General features: G+C 41.5%; 1 protein-coding gene across 2 annotated transcripts in view; it reads left to right on the top strand.

Moving 5' to 3' along the window:
- SASH1 (SAM and SH3 domain containing 1) overlaps nt 1-16,702 on the top strand; it is a 168,459-nt gene that overhangs the window by 117,180 nt on the left and 34,577 nt on the right. For both annotated transcript variants that reach the window (XM_069975049.1, XM_069975050.1), the window contains 2 exons: nt 9,778-9,849; nt 11,696-11,839. In XM_069975049.1, the coding sequence (XP_069831150.1) occupies nt 9,778-9,849; nt 11,696-11,839 (216 nt within the window). The remainder of the gene's footprint in view (nt 1-9,777; nt 9,850-11,695; nt 11,840-16,702) is intronic.

A 16,702-nucleotide genomic window follows, 5' to 3' on the forward strand; every position in this document is an offset into this window, starting at 1 on the left:
AGAGGTGCAGAATATCAGGAAGCAGATAAGATTGAAGAAACTTGATTCTAATTACTCGTGTGCTCGAGGTTTTCTCAGCCAGCGACCATCTAGGAAAGGAACGTCTTCTCCTGTCTGCGACCAGCAGATATTCCGCCAACGGACTAAAGGAGGCAGCTGCGTCTTTCCAAACAGAAGGCCTAGGGGCCGCACGGTCAGCGAATTCAACATAACCTATGTGGTGGAGAGGAGTTTATACAGTCATTTGAACTTAACTCACCTTGTACGACCTGTCGGTGACAAAACCCTCGGCAAGGCTGAGAAGCGATGTTTACTAGAAGAGGAAGAAGAGGCCGAAAGAAAATGGGCTGCCACTGTGGACCGTTGTACTAAACGGGTTCTCTTAAGAATCCATCAAAAGTCTGTGAGTCTGAATGTCGCCTTGGTGTTTGCCTTCCACCTCCTACTGAGCTGCAGTCAGTGATGCATTTACCTTCCCCACATTAGATGTCTCCATTTTTCCACATCAGATAGATGCCAAAAGAAAGGTCACTCTCTAACAATTATTTCCATATATTTAACCCCCTTCACCTTAGAAATTTATACTTTCCTGCTGCCAATGCTCGTGCAGTAGGAATGTGTATATACGTTCCTGACACGAAGGAGCTTTATGTGTCTGAGGTCACTTCAATGTGATTAGACCCCATACATAAGTGCCCGGGATAATGATCGGTAGCCGCGATCTCACAGCTGCCAGCCGTTAACCTCTTAAATGCTGCAATGTATAGCAATTACTAATTACTACGTTTAAGGGAGTCCGTGATGGGAGAGAAGTACCTGGCACTGACTGATTAGGGCCCCTACAATGTGACTGTGTTGGTCCCAATCACTTTTCCTGACAGGCGGGGGTATAATACTTACCTATGTCCTGTCTGAACAACGATCTTCTCATAGAGTCTGCCCTCAGACAGCCTCTTTACACAGAGCGTTAATAATACTGATCAATGCTATGCAATGGCAGTCTAATAATTACATATATAAGACCCCTAGGGGGACTTATAAAGTGTGTGAAAATAAAAATAAAAATTAAATATTAAAAAAAAACCTTCCCCAGTAAAAGTTTAAATCACCCTCATTCCAAAGATAGAAATAAAAATATGAAAAAAAAAATTGAATAAATATAGTAAACAAATAACTATATTTGGTATTGTAGCGTGTGCAATCATCCAATCTATTGAAATATAACAATATTGTTCACGCATGGTGAATGGCGTAAACGAGAAACGGGGGGCACCATGATTGCTGATAAAAAATTTTTTTAATTATATATCAGGATATCAGGAAAAGCAATCACAAATTTTCTTTTGTACCAATAAAAACTATTATTCATGCAAAAAATTACCCCCAACCAGCCCTGTAGGTGAAAAAATATGACCTTTTGTCATTAAGGGGTTAATGACCATTTGTCATGAAGGGGTTAATGAACTGTGAAGATTTTTTTGAGGCTCGATTATATCCCCCGCAAGTGCCCCTAGAGAAGATAGAACAGCAAAAAGTAAATGTAGTATAAACTAGGTATCTATATGGTAGATAAATCCGTCAGGAGTTTGTGCTCTCACATATAGGTTATAGCCATGTAGAATTGCACAACGTCTCTACTGGTTAAACAATGAACAAGCTTGACAAATCTGATCTCATGGAAAGATGCCTCAAGGCGGGTGCATTTAGCTCTGCTGCATGACAGTGACTCTACTATGTATTTCTATGAAGATTTGATTTTACTGCTTGGCTCTGACATACTCCTACTTGTAATTACTAGGCAATTCAGCATCGTACAGATTTACAAATACCCCATTAGACTGTACTAAACACAAGAGAAAACCATTTTAACAGTCTTTTATTTCTTTATTACACAACCCGCTCCTGCAAAGTAAGCAGGGAACCACTTAGTAGAATGAAATACATCTCTGACTACAGCCTTTGGGACACGGAGAGGCTTCATGTTCTGTGGAAGTGGTCATCCCGTGTGCCATTTTGTATCCAGGCTATGCAGCATGCATATTGTTGTGTTCATGCCATATACCTATTATTTTCTTAAGGGTCTATATTTTGATTGCATGAGTCTTCCATCTCCACAGACCATTTCATTATCTGTTCCACTTACGAGAGAAACTAGCATTGGCCTCTATCTTTGTCTTTTGAATATGCATTTAACTCCAGAGAACATTTTTTTTTTCTTTCAAATCAACTGGTGTCACAAAGTTATACAGATTTGTAATTTACTTCAATTTAAAAATCTCAATGCTTCCCATTACTTATCAGCTGCTGTATGTCCTGCAGGAAGTGGTGTGTTCTTTCCAGTCTGACACAGTGTTCTCTGCTGCTAACTCTGTCCATGCAAGGAACTGTCCAGAGAAGGAGACCACTGCCCCCAGGGAGCGCCCCTAGAACCATCCCTACTCGAGTACTCAACTCCAGGGATAGGGAGATGGTGCTGAGGAACGCTCGGGAGAAAGGCGACCTTTGAATTAAAGTGACACTGTCACCCCCATTTGTGCGTTTTGACATCTCTACACAGGTGTAAAGGGTAAATTTAGCGGTTTTCATACCTTATTTCATATCTTACGTCATGGTGCTTGTTTAAGTAAAAAGTGTCCTTTTTTCAACTGCAGATTGTATTAAGTGGGGGTGACCTCGCGGCATTAGCGCCACTTAGCCCCGCCCACAACAGCACTGTTGGTCCCACCCCCTTGGCACCCATTGGTTGGCCGACGTAAAGGGGATGGGGTCTAGACCTTTCGGCCACCCTGTTCCAATGGGCGGCGAGGGGGCGGGGCCACCTGTGGCATTGTGGGTGGGGCTAAGTGGCGCTAATGCCGCGAGACCACGCCCACTTAACACAATCTGCAGTTGATAAAAGATGACTTTTTACTTGAACAAGCACCATGACGTATGATATAAAATAAGGTATGAAAAACGCTAAATTTACCCTTTACACCTGTGTAGAGATGTCAGAATGCAAAAAGGAGGTGACAGTGTCACTTTAATAATAGCAAGATAATGTTCTTTCCGGATTATGCCACAGACACCCAAAAACAGAGAGAGGCCTTTATAAGTGTAAAGAAAAGAATACGACAAAAGCAGATAAAATACGCACTTCTCTTCCCAGCCAAACTTAGAGTCACATATGAAGAGAAGGCCTGTTTTTTTTTTAACACCGAAAGAGGCACTAGACTGGTTAGAGCGGAAGGGGTTATAAAATGCCACGGTAGAACATAGAATGTCTATTAGTTGAGGAATTAGGCGGTCCGGAGTGCTATACGCTCCAAGTTAGAGACCTAGGTAATTTTTGCCTGGGCCATTAGAAGGATGGGTGGGGGGAGGCCGACGGGTGGGGGGTCTGGGCTCACGGAGGGAAAATATGCTCATTCAGTGTTTATTTGTATTCACATGAGGGGTTTTTTTTTTGTTTTTTTTTGTTTTTTGCTTGATGCTTCACCAGTGCAGTTCCCTATCATAGCAGTATATGGTTAAAACCTTGACCTGGAATGTCAGGGGGTTAGGGAAAAGAAGTAAAAGGTTAGCTTTAATGAATATTCTTAAAAGCTATGAGCCCTGCATAGTAGGTTTGCAGGAGACCCATTTGGTCAGTGAAACCCTGGTTAAGATCAATAGAATATGCTGGGGTGCGCAATTTCATACATCCTACTCTAATTGGGATACAATTAAAGCAGTTGTTCGGGGGAGGTATTTTTGGTTGATGCAGAAGAAAAAGAGGGATTTTGGGTTCACAGAAAGGGATTTGAGGGAAAAGGTCTCGTCACTAGATGAAAAATTTAGAAGAGATCCCACACCAGACACACAAAAGCAACTAAACGTGGGACAGGAAGAGTTAGATAAATATCTGCTGGACAAAGCCAAAGCGCAGCTGGACTTTCTAGCTAAGAGAAAATTTGTAGAATCCGGCACCCCAAATAAGGGTTTGATGAGATCCCCTTGATAAACTCCCCTGACAAGATTCTAGAGGAGTTTAGAGAATTTTACTGCGTACTTTACTCCTCCGGAGGTAAAAGATCGGAGGATGAAATAAAATTGCTGGTAGGAAGGTCTTTACTCCCTAAAATTTCGAGGGAGCAGAGTGAGATGCTCGGGCACCGATTACTTTTAGATGAACTTGGGCGGGTTCTGGCGGTGGCCCCGAGCGGCTCATCTCCCGGACATAAGACATAAGAAAGTCCTGCTTCTAGCACTCCTGCAGGTTTTGGAACATTTACTGGAGGTGGGTAGGCTCCCCTGCTCTATGGAGGAAGCAGAGATCATCCCAAAGGAGGGGAAAGACCCCCAGGAGAGGGAAGCCTTTAGACCCATCTCATTGTTAAATACCGATGCAAAGATCCTTGCCGGAGTGCTGGCTGGCAGGCTCAATAAAGTTATCTGTGACTTAATAGGGGAGGATCAAACAGGTTTCATTCCAGGGCGCCAGATTAAGACCAATCTTATTATATTAATATATTATACACAGATTATATTACTTCCCGCTCTTTCTGTATATAATAAAAAGGTGAGTGGATGATATCTGTCCCAGGTGTCGAAACGAAAACGGGGACCTGGGACACATGTTGTGCTCCTGCAAAGGCCTGAGTACATTCTGGAAAGGAGTATTAGCAGGAGTGCGGTCCGCTGTAGGGCAAACAATAGAAGAAGACTTCCGGCTGATAGTTTTGGGAGACACATCCAGATTAACTATAAGGGTTAATGGGAAACAAAAGAGAGACATGTTGAAGATGTTTTTCTGTGCTAAATTGGTAATAATGAGAAGGTGGATTTCCCCTATACCTCCCTGCTTGAAGGAATGGGAACACTGTGTTAAGTGGTATGGGAGTTATGGCGGTCTGTGTTGTAAGATGATGGTTTTGTACTGGATATTGTGAATATTGCTATTTTTTAATGTAATGGCTATATGAGAAAATTCAATAAAGGAAAAAAGGAGAGGTTTTCTATGGGGATTTGCTGCTGCTCTGGACAGTTCCCGACATGGACAGAGGTGGCAGCAGAGAGCACTGTGTCAGACTGCAACGAATACATCACTTCTTGCAAGACATACAGCAGCTGAAATACTAAAGATTTTTAAATCAGAGTAAAACTTTACAATAGGAAATCCAAACAACTTTAGAATTTGTATCTAGTGAAAAAGAAAATTCTCCAGCGCCTCCTGCTTTGCAGCGCCATCTTGCTAGAGGTTCTCACAGTGAGGATGCTCCTTCTGCGCTTCACACAAGACTCACTACAGGAGACTGCGCAACTATTCATAAGAACATAATACATATGTTGAGTAGAGATCACTCAAAGTTTTTTTTTTCTTTTTCTTTTATTTTAAAAAAAAATCCAAAACTTTTTCCCTTTTTCTAGAAGTACCTCCATCACTATACATCATCAAATTTCTCATACAATAAAATACATCTTTCCCATTGTCCCATTCCAGGCGCCACCGGAGATATCCAGTTCCTAACCATGATTAACCTTGCATAAAAAAGCAGCCTGAAAGCAATTTTAATTTCCCCTTAGGCACATCTATTAATGTTATATTCCCCAACAGGGCCAACTGCGGGGTATAGGGTATATTCTTTCCCAACATATCCTTGATTTTACCATATACCTGTGCCTATAGTTCAGATATCTTACTACAACTCCACAGTAAATGTACAAACCCCGCACCCTCCACTCCACATCTTGGGCATTTGTCATGAGACCTTTTAATCTTGTATAAGAACTTTGGAGTATAGTAAAGTTGATGCACAATGTTAAATTGAACCATTTGGTGGTATCCTGCTTCCCGGGAAGTGGCCCGGGAAGCTGCAAAAGGTCTGTGGAGCTGGTTTGGAGAAGCGTGATAAGGTGGCAACAGGGGAACGGACCCCGGGTGAGGAAGCTGTGTGCGACAAGAGATCACTAAAAGTTAGGAAGAGAGAAAAACATTTGTATCCACCTCTGCTTTAAACGTGTTCTATACATTTGTTAAACCCTTCGAGAATCAGACTTTTGATCCAGTATGATTCCCGTTTGTTAAGAAGAGACCAACGATCTACCGAGGTTTCAGGTATCTGTTCTAATAAATATTGTTATTACTAAATATTACTTTATTATGTTTTTCTACTAGATGGCGGGACACACTGTGTTTATGAAATCCTTTTTGTGCCTTGTGTCGATGGTTATTGATCCTTGTATGCAGGGTGTTGAACTGTCCGCCCTACATATTGAAGACCGCAACTGCAATTAAGCAGATATATCACAAAAGTTGAGGCACAGTTTAAATTCTGTTTTATTAGATTTTCTTTCTATAGGATAGGTGCTTTCTTTATGTGCTAGGTTTTTACAGCCACCCTTAAAAATACCCATTGTTTTCCCCATATCATAGTTACTAACTATTTAGAGTCTCCTCTTAACAAACGGGAATCATACTGGCTCTACAAGATCAAAAGTCTGATTCCGGAAGGGTCAAACAAATGTATAGAACACGTTTAAAGCAGAGGTGGATACAAATGTTTCTCTGTGTCTGCCTAATGGTGCAATTACACATTTATCTGACAGATTTTTAAAGCCAAAGCCAGGAACAGACTAAATGCAGAGAACAGGTCATAAAGGAAAAACTGAGATGTCTCCTCTTTTCAAATCCATTCCTGGCTTTGGCTTTCAAAATCTGTCAGATAAATCTGTGTAAACGCACCATGAGGCTCGGTTCACACTACGTATATTTCAGTCAGTATTGTGGTCCTCATATTGCAACCAAAACCAGGAGTGGATTAAAAACACAGAAAGGCTCTGTTCACACAATGTTGAAATTGAGTGGATGGCCGCCATATAACAGTAAATAACTGCCATTATTTCAATATAACAGCAGTTGTTTTAAAATAACAGCAAATATTTGCCATTAAATGGCGGCCATCCACTCAATTTCAACATTGTGTGAACAGAGCCTTTCTGTGTTTTCAACCCACTCCTGGTTTTGGTTGCAATATGAGGACCACAATACTGACTGAAATATATGTAGTGTGAACATAGCCTAAGGGTCCATTTACACATAAAGATTAACTGACAGATTATCTGCCAAAGATTTGAAGCCAAAGTCAGGAACAGACTATAAACAGAGATCAGGTCATACAAGAAAGCATGAGATTTCTCCTCTTTTCAAATCCATTCCTGGCTTTGGCTTCAAATCTTTGGCAGATAATTTGTCAGATAATCTTGTCAAGTCTCCCGTGGTCAGTCTCGCGTGAAACGCAGAGGGAGCATGCGCACTGTGCGGACCTCTAGAAAGATGGTGCTGTGAAGCAGGAGGCGCTGGAAAAATTTGGATTTGGATTTCCTAGTTTTACTCTGATTTATATTTATTTATGAAGAATACATGTTTTTATTTTCTTAAAATGCGATTGAGATGGAAAATCTGATTGTACCATCCACGGAAGTGTTGTCATAGGCTAATTTAAGATTTTTTTATTTTAAAATGTTTATGCTTGAGAAAGGCCTGTTTATAATGATACTGGTCAAAACGCATTGCCAATAAATACTTAGGTTATGTTCACACTGAGGAATCTCGCTTGCCTCAGTGTGAGACTGTTTCTCTATTGGAGAGTGCGCGTTCCACAAGCTCTCCCATAGACAGGCAGGATTCCATGGTGGGATAGTGTGAACATACCCTTAGTTGGAGTAACTTGATACTGTGTCCGAATTCCCTGGAGTTTGCTTTCTGACGGTCCGAGATTGCTCAACAGCTCTTCACCTGCGCTGATCCACAAGAGGGTAAACGTGGTTCATTACCACTGGCTGGGATTTTGTTCTATATATTTTATTTCTAGTATACTGGATAGAAGAACACTCTATTGGCCTCCTTCTAGTGGCTTTTTTATGGAGATGTTCAGGTTTAAAGGGAAACTATTAGCAGTTTAGAAATTTCTAACCTGCTGATATCTCCCTATAGTGCATAGGATGCTAAAGAGGAAGCAAAGTTTCTTACCTTCCTCTTCTGTGCCGTTTTCGAGATATTTAGAGTTTAATCCTTATGCAAATGTTTTTGTCCACTGGCATCGATCCACCCCTGTCCACCACCCGCTCTGCTGATATTCAATAGCAGGGGATGGATCGGTGCACTGGGTCCAGTAGCCCTGCCTCCAGTGTGCCAGAACAACCTGTTTGCAAAAGGACTCTGAGGGGGAGATTTTATGGTGTAAAGTAGAATTGTCTTAGTTGCCCCTAGCAATAGGATTCCACCTTTCATTTCTCAACGGCTGTTATATTGAAATAAAGGCAGTTATTTACTGTTATATGGCGGCCATCCACTCAATTTCAACATTGTGTGAACAGATCCTTTCTGTGTTTTTAATCCACTCCTGGTTTTGGTTGCAATACTAACTAAAATATACTGACTGAAATATACGAAGTGTGAACGCAGCCTATATTTCTAACCTGCTGATAGTTTCTCTTTAAAGCTAAACATCTCCATAGGAATCACTAGTGCCCTATAGGGGATATCAGCAAGTTAAATACTTTTAACCTACTGATAGTTTCCCTTTAATGTCAGGCATTTTCCTGATGTACCTACTAAGCATATAAAAATATGTTAATAGGCTCCCATTGTGAAGTGTAGTCTTCAGTTGTTTCCTTTAGTATTGCTTAGGGTCCATGCTTTGCTAATATACAGGCTCAAACTTTCAGCCAAGTTGTCCCCATATAAAGTAGCTGCACCAATCTTTTTACCTCCCTAGTGTGGTTACAGTCCTTTGTTTTGTTAAACCTGTTTTCTTCTGTTTCCTCCAGCTGCCTTGTGTGTTTTCTTTTCCCATAATTGTCCCTAGTGTTGTGGGGAAGGCTGAAGGGCTTTGTTTTTCTGTGCACATGGACAAAAGGCTTGCTAATATGTATATTTCCTGTGCAAATAGCTGAATATAACACATGGTGTACGGGAAAAGGCGAGAGTTAAAAGGGCCATATGATTGAGAAAGAATAGGATTGTGTGTGGGATATATATATATATATATATATATATATATATATATATATATATATGTAAATAGATAGATATATTTTTTAGATATTTCCTTTTTTTGTGTCAGTCTATAACAAGGGCATGTACGTCTCTGCAAATGTACTAATATTTACACGTATAATGTGCCTATTCAATATACTGTAAGCAGTTAAAGAAATAGGAAAGAACGTTCAACTGTGGGGGCGTTCACACATTACAGTTCGTGCACCTAAGTTATGCTACAGATCAGATTCACATAAATCCCAGCATCATGTATCATTACTAACAGTGTCAGTACAGTAGCGCAAAGTAGCTCTCGGCATCATAATGAATCATGATGCTGGGCTTTTCGTGATTCCGTTCCGCAGCACATCTTCCATATATATGGACCAGGCATGGAATTTGTGAATTCCCGCTACAGTTTGTTTAGTGAACAATAGCCGTATGGTTAATATACATTAGGACATCCTTTAGAGAAACTTGACCTGATTGAGAGATAAGTTGTGGACTTTGAGGAATTCGACTAGTAATGTCTCTAACCATTAATGTATTTTTGTGCTTTCAATCCAAAAGCCAAGGAAAAATACTTTGATGCTTGTGATGTGTATACACAAACATAATACTGTGAGCATGAGTCACTGTGGTGTAACATCAAACACTTCAATATTTTATTTTCCTGGTTTTCATTGCTGCATGTTTTGTGCAAAATGATGTTATTTAATTGACTTGTATTTAATTTTCTACCGTTTTTTTGCTTTCCTGTTACGCTCAATTCACAGAGGACCTGCAGCTTTGGTGGGTTTGACCTGAACAATCGCGCACTACACGTTGGAAATAATGCAGACTCTCTGGTAAGTTCCTTTATGTGAGATATTACGTTAAAATCACTACTGTCTGGAAATCATATTTGTTGTGACCTTGGGCTAAAATAAAATACAATTTGTTCCATACTTATTATTACCTTTTTTAGTCTCCTTCCCCCAGTTCTGAGCTGCTGCTTTCTGCTGAAGACACAGAAAACTGTGTATGAGCTGTTTTCTCTGTCTCCCCCTCCTCCCCCTCCTGAGATGGCTCATGTAAACAGCTCCCTGGTCGACTGTCTCTGTAATTCGGTCATTGAATAAACAAGACCTCTTTCTATCTATTAAAAAATCACTTGATAAATTGGTTGTGACACACCTAGTTGTTACCTATTGAAGTCCTTGAGGAAAGTCATGCACTAGTAGTGCATCCCTACAGAGATGTACATTCCCCCTGAACAGGATTTTATGGAATGCTCCTATATGAAGGTGATATTTCTAGTACGTCTCTTGTACACATGGTTCCTTAAAGAGTCACTGTTGTTAAATTATTATTTTTTTTTTTGCGGAAATCAATAGTCCAGGCGATTTTAAGAAACTTTGTAATTGGGTTTATTAGACAAATATGCCATTATTTGCATGTAAAAAGCCTTTTAACAGGTCCCCCCCTCCTCTCCTTTCTGTCATCCACTGCTCAGAATCAGGAAATCTCGACTGTTTCTTCATCAGTCGGATCCTGTCTGTTCTATGAAGAGGGGAGGGGGGAGTAGGAAGGAGCGAGATTAGCGGGCAGCAGAGAGCCAAGAACAAAGGATAACACAGCAGGGGAACTATTCAGAGCCCTCTTCAGAGGTCAGAGAGGTCAGTGGTGACTGCAGAGGAGAGAGCCCATGATGTGAATGTAAATTAACTCTTTGTTGTCCTGTTTTGCTGCCTTTACTTTCTCTCTCCATAGGAAAACCATAAACACAGGGGGGAGAGCTTCAGGCTACGTTCACACTGCGTATATTTCCGTCCGTAGTGCGAGCCATGAATATACTCACATAGTTTTGAGGTTGATGCGTTCGCTGGGAAGTATATGATATACGCCCACATAATGCACACGTATAAGCGTATGTATGAGCTTACGGCCGGATCGTATACGGCGCCGTGAAAAATGAACAAGACCATTGTTTGAGGACGGAAATGTTGAAACTCACGGCCGTGGATTTCCATGCGGTCCCGTACGGAGTACTTATTTCAGCCAAATTGAACTTGATTTTTCGATCCAAAATGTTCTGTGAGTTTTTTTGGGCTGGGCGAAGATTTCCAAATAAATGACCTGTTTCAAATCGCTAGGAAAAAAGCTAGGGAAGCATAACTGTACTACGGGCGTATGTTCACGGTTCGTACGCATCCGGCCGCATGTCTACTTTTCCCACGCCCGTAGTTTCAGCCGCACATGTTTTTCATTTTTTCATTTTTCGGCTAATAAAACCAATTACAAAGTTTCTTAAAATTGCCTGTACTATTGATTTCTGCAATAAATATTTTAACGACAGTGACACTTTAAAGGGGAACTATAAGCAGGTTAGACGAATTTAACCTGATGATAGCGCTAAGGAGGAAGGTATGTGTATTGATTATCAATGGAGCGGACGGGCCGGATGATGCTATGAGGGCGGGGCAGCGCTCCTAACTGTGCTACCATTCAAAGATTACCCCGACTAACAGCGCGGGGCCAGCTCCAAGGAGGATGGTAAGAGACATACCTTCCTCCTTGGCGTCCTGGGTTTCTAAAGAGTGCTGTCAGCAGGTAAGATTTGTCTAACCGTCTGATAGTTCCCCTTTAAACGCTCGCTGCCTTAGGCTCTCACTACATGAGAGAATTTGACTTAGACATGATTTACTCTTACAGGAGAAAGATGGAGAGTTTATATACAAAGAAGTCATCAAATCCCCCACCACACCAAGGATCTCACTGGGTAAAAAAGTCAAGTCTGTCAAGGAAACCATGAGGAAAAGGATGTCCAAGAAATACACCAGTTCTGTGTCAGAGCAGGTCAGTAGGAAGTCTACATTCCTTTTCTGCAAACTGTTTATTGGATGTAAGCAGCTTTATAGAAACAATGCAACGAATCCTGGGACCCAGCTGTGCATTAGAGAAGCCAGGCTTCCACTACAGCATCTGTATGTCACGGTGACTGATACAGTGCTCTGCACCACCTCCAGCTTCTCATCACTTCTTCTCCAGTACATTTGTTAAAAATCCAGAGAAAATTTGACTAGATTTAACTGTTTCTTATCCAGCATTTATGTCACTGGCAGCAGGTGCATTGGGGCTGTAGTATGCTTGGTCTATAGGTGTAAACAAACTCATCAAATATACCACTTAAAGGGAACCAATCACGCCGAAATTGCTCCCATTGATATGGAAATGTGCTGGTACATCACCCAGCACGCTTCCCAAACATCCCCCTTTACCCTCCGTCCTCTCCTTTATTACCCCACAATCTTACATTTGTGAAGTCCCGGGCCGTATGCTAATTAGCCCCAAGTAGTCATGGTGGGCTGAACTAGTCATGAACCTGGGCGGCTTCCAGTGCCCTTTGCACGCCGCGCATGCGCAGTACGGCGGGAGAAGACGCCAATGTACTGCGCGTGCGCGGCGTGCAAAAGACGTGACGCGCCGCCATCGTGGAACGCAAGTGCCGCCGACGTGGAGATAACATTGGCTGAGCGCAGGTCTTTGAATCACGCCCCTCTGGGCGTGGTTACGGCGCTGGAAGCCGCCCAGGACCCGGATAACTATGCCCAGGCCATGACTAGTTCAGCCCATGACTACCTGGGCTGATTAGCATACGACGCAGGACTTCACAAATGTAAGATTGCGGGGTAATAAAGGAAGGGACGGAGGGTACAGGGGATATTTGGGAAGCGTGCTGGGTGATGTACCAGCATGTTTCCTTATCAATGGGGGCAATTTCGGCGTGATTGGTTCCCTTTAAGGCTTTCTCCGTTATTTTTCTTTCAAATTAACTGGTGTCCAAAATTAATATGGATTTGTAATTTACTTCTGTTTGAATATCTACAGTCTTTCAGTACTTATCAGTTGCTGTATGTCCTGCAGGATGAGATGTGTCCTCTCCAATATAGAAAACCCATAGAACACCCCTCCTGCTCATGACAGAGGTGGCAGCAGAGAGCATTGTGTCAGAATGTAAAGAATACACCACTTCCTGCAGGACATACAGCAACTGGAAAACTTGAGCTTTTTAAATAGATTTAAATTTCAATTCTTTATAACTTTTTGACACCAGTTGATTTGAAATTTTAGAGATTTTTTTCCCCCCAGAGTACCCTTTAAGTCCAACTCATATACAGAGTACTAAACTTCGTTCCAAAGGCTTTTGAATGGAAATGTGAATGGATTATCACTAGAGGTTTCTAACTTCTTGTTTAAATGTCTCCTTAACCAAACTGCCATCTATATCATAACTATCATCTATATCAGATATGCTGGTGGTACCTTGGACCCATTCCATGTTGCATTGTAAGAGCGGGTAGCGGAAAGAATGGCAGTCATAGGGCTTCTTCCATAAAGCTGCTCTTAAAAATTGGCAAGGTGAATAATTTATTTTGTTATCAAACCTGCTATACATAATAGTACTAAATAAGAGGATTCAGGTCTTTTCACAGCAAAGGATGTAGAATTGACAAATTGTTTCCAAATGAAGTAATCAGGAGCAAACCCTCTCATGTGAATAATCTTCTGTTCTGGGGAATATGGAAGAGCTTCAACGTGTTTGTACTTTAAATACAGAATAGTAGATACTTTTCTGTAGCACATTTTGTAAACCATGTGGAAAAAAAGTTAACTACAAGGGTATTGGGCTACAGAGTCATAGAGGCTATGTACACTGGAAAATGCTGCCCTCTAGCGTTGAATAACTGTATTACAAATAGGTGCACATTTTCGACCAGTACAGCAAAATTAAGAGATGAGCAAGCACTAAAATACTTGAATACTTATTATTAGTGTTTACTATTTTTTTGGTGCCGGAATGCTCGATGAAGTAGCTAACTGCCCTAAAGTCAATGAGAGATTCGAGTATTTTTTCAGGAGCCCCTATTCGGCAGAGGGGAGGGTGTCTGGCCCACCTAAAATCTCAGAAAATAATGGAAACACCAAGGAAATGGAACAGCAGGGGGAGCATGCCTGGATGCATGTAAGAAACCCAGGCCACTGTATTAACTGTACTAGCTGTATACTGGACCACTATCAAACTTAGGCTGCATTCACATGTTCCGTGTTCCCTGAATCACGGACGTGGAATCCCTGTTTTCGAGTGTTTCCTCACCCGGCATGATGTATCAATATTATTCCGGGAGCTTCACAGAACAAACACGGAACTTGTGAATCCAGCTAAGTAGACCATCTTATATTGGTATACTATACTGTATGTCAGATGTCACACAGGGAAATCATTAGTCCTAATAAGCACTTTTGGGTAGTTGAGGATTAATGTTAGTACTCCTACTGAGTACTTCAACAACACAGCACAGTATGCGTATAATAGCTGTATACCAGTATACTGAACCACTAACAGTATACTATATAATACTGATATATTGTATGTAATGTTTTTGTTGGTGTCACACTGTGAGATTAGCAGCCCTAAAAAAGGACTTTTGGGTGTTTGTTTGCTAGTCGCCTACCTAACTATGAAAACTAAACCCTACACCTTCCCTGTCCCTACTTCAGCAGCTCTCCCTGTCATCTAACAGAACACAAGTGAATTGACCATCAGGTGACCTGGGTCTATATACACTCCTATCACCTGATGCTGCTAGCCAATCACTGCTAGACCAGCTGCCAACATGGCTTCAGCGTAGCAGGATTTGCCAGTCCCTTCTCCACATTTTTATTGGATGATATAAGCTACCAAACATGCAGGGAGGAGACTTGATATTCTAACCCAGGAGTGTCAAACTCAAATACACAGTGGGCCAAAATAAAAAAATTGGACAAAGTTGTGGGACAACCTTTATAATTATTGAAGCGTGAATGCGGTCCTGGCACTGTTAATGGTGTGCGTCTCCCAGCACTGTGCACTATGGTAAGCAACATGATAAATTGCTATGATATGAATAACTCAACAACTCATGTGGTAGCCAGCCCTCCCCAATAGTCTCCTACAGTAGCCAGCCCTCCCTAATAGTCTTATATAGTTGCCAGCTCTCCTCCATAGTCCCATATAGTAGCCAGCTCTCCCCCATAGTCTCATATAGTAGCCAACCCACCCCCATAGCATCATATAGTAGCCAGCCCTGCCCCATAGTCTCATATATAGTAGCCAGCCTCCCCCATAGTCTCCTATATAGTAGCCAGCCCTCCCCAATAGTCTCTTATATAGTAGCCAGCCCTTCCTATAGTCTCATATAGCATCCAGTCCTCCCCCATAGTCTCTTATATAGTAGCCAGCCCTCCCCTATAGTCTTTAACATAGCAGCCAGCCCGACCCCATAGTCTCTTATATAGTAGCCAGCTCTCCCCACAGTCTCCTATATAGTAGCCAGCCCTTCCCAATAGTCTCTTATATAGTGGCCAGCCCTCCCTATAGTCTCATATAGCAGCCAGTCCTCCCCCATAGTCTCGTTTATAGTAGCATGGCCCATGGCGGGCCAGATGTAATTCAAACTCTAAAATGCCTGGCGGGCCAACAATGATGGCCAGAGTTTGAAATGATCGTTCTAACCAGTACCTTGTGATGTAAAATAGCAAGTGCTGTCGAGCACCCTGATACTCGAGTGAATAGTATACTTGCTCATCTTGAGTGGTATTTTTTGGTACCGTCTCTTGCATCTATTTGTGTTACATTCTTTATAGACTGAGTTTTGTGTCACTGTGCTATTCACATTTTATTACTCAGTAATGTTACTTAGTAATGATCTATTTTTCTTCTCAGTGTGTGCCCCTCTATCTCTGTGATTTCCCACCGTCATGATGTGTTTTGCGGCAGCTACATCTGTACGTAAAACTATAGTATAATCATACCAGTCGCTGAACACTTTGAAATGTCATTGGCATCATTTATTCATGATAGCAAACAAATGAGCCGCGTGCAGCACCGAGCTGACAGGGCTTTACCTGACTAATCCAACTAATATGTCATCTTGATACATTCAGATTGGATGAGCTGCTCTGATGCCAGTTGAAGGCACATTCATACCAAGCTGTTTCTGTTGCTTTTAAGTTCATCTTTTGAAGCTAGTATACATGTGTATTCCTCTATAAAATGGCAGTTCTTTTTTGCCAGTTTACCCATTTTTTAGTTTTCCTTGTTAGGAATAATTGGAAGAATACAAACTAAGAACACATGTAAGGAGATATTCACCTGATTTCTGGAACCAAGCCCTATTCAGATGAATTAAAAATATGCTGCAAAAAATCTGCCACATGTGAGTTTGTAGGATAAACTGGCAGATGCAAAGCAGCGGTGTACTAATGAGCCGCCATCTGTGGTACATTGAAGATTTTTTTTTCTTTCAAATCAACTGGTGTCAGAAATTTATATAGATTTGCAATTTACTTCTATTTAAAAAAAAATCTCCAGTCTTCCAGTGCTTATCAGCTTCTGTATGTCCTGCAGGAAGAGATGTATTGTTTCCAGTCTGACATAGTACTCTCTGCTGCCATCTCTGTCCATGTCAGGAACTGTCCAGAGCAGTCGAGATTTTCTATGGGGGTATGCTACTGCTCTGGACAGTTACTGTCATGGACATAGGTGGCAGCAGAGAGCACTGTGTCAGAATACACCACTTCCTGCAGGACATACAGCAGCTGGTAAATACTAGAAGACTGGAGATTTTTAAATAGAAGTAAATCATAAATATTTATAACTTTCTGACACCATTGGATTGG

Source organism: Dendropsophus ebraccatus, chromosome 6 (assembly GCF_027789765.1).
Source record: "Dendropsophus ebraccatus isolate aDenEbr1 chromosome 6, aDenEbr1.pat, whole genome shotgun sequence".
NCBI lineage: Eukaryota > Metazoa > Chordata > Amphibia > Anura > Hylidae > Dendropsophus > Dendropsophus ebraccatus.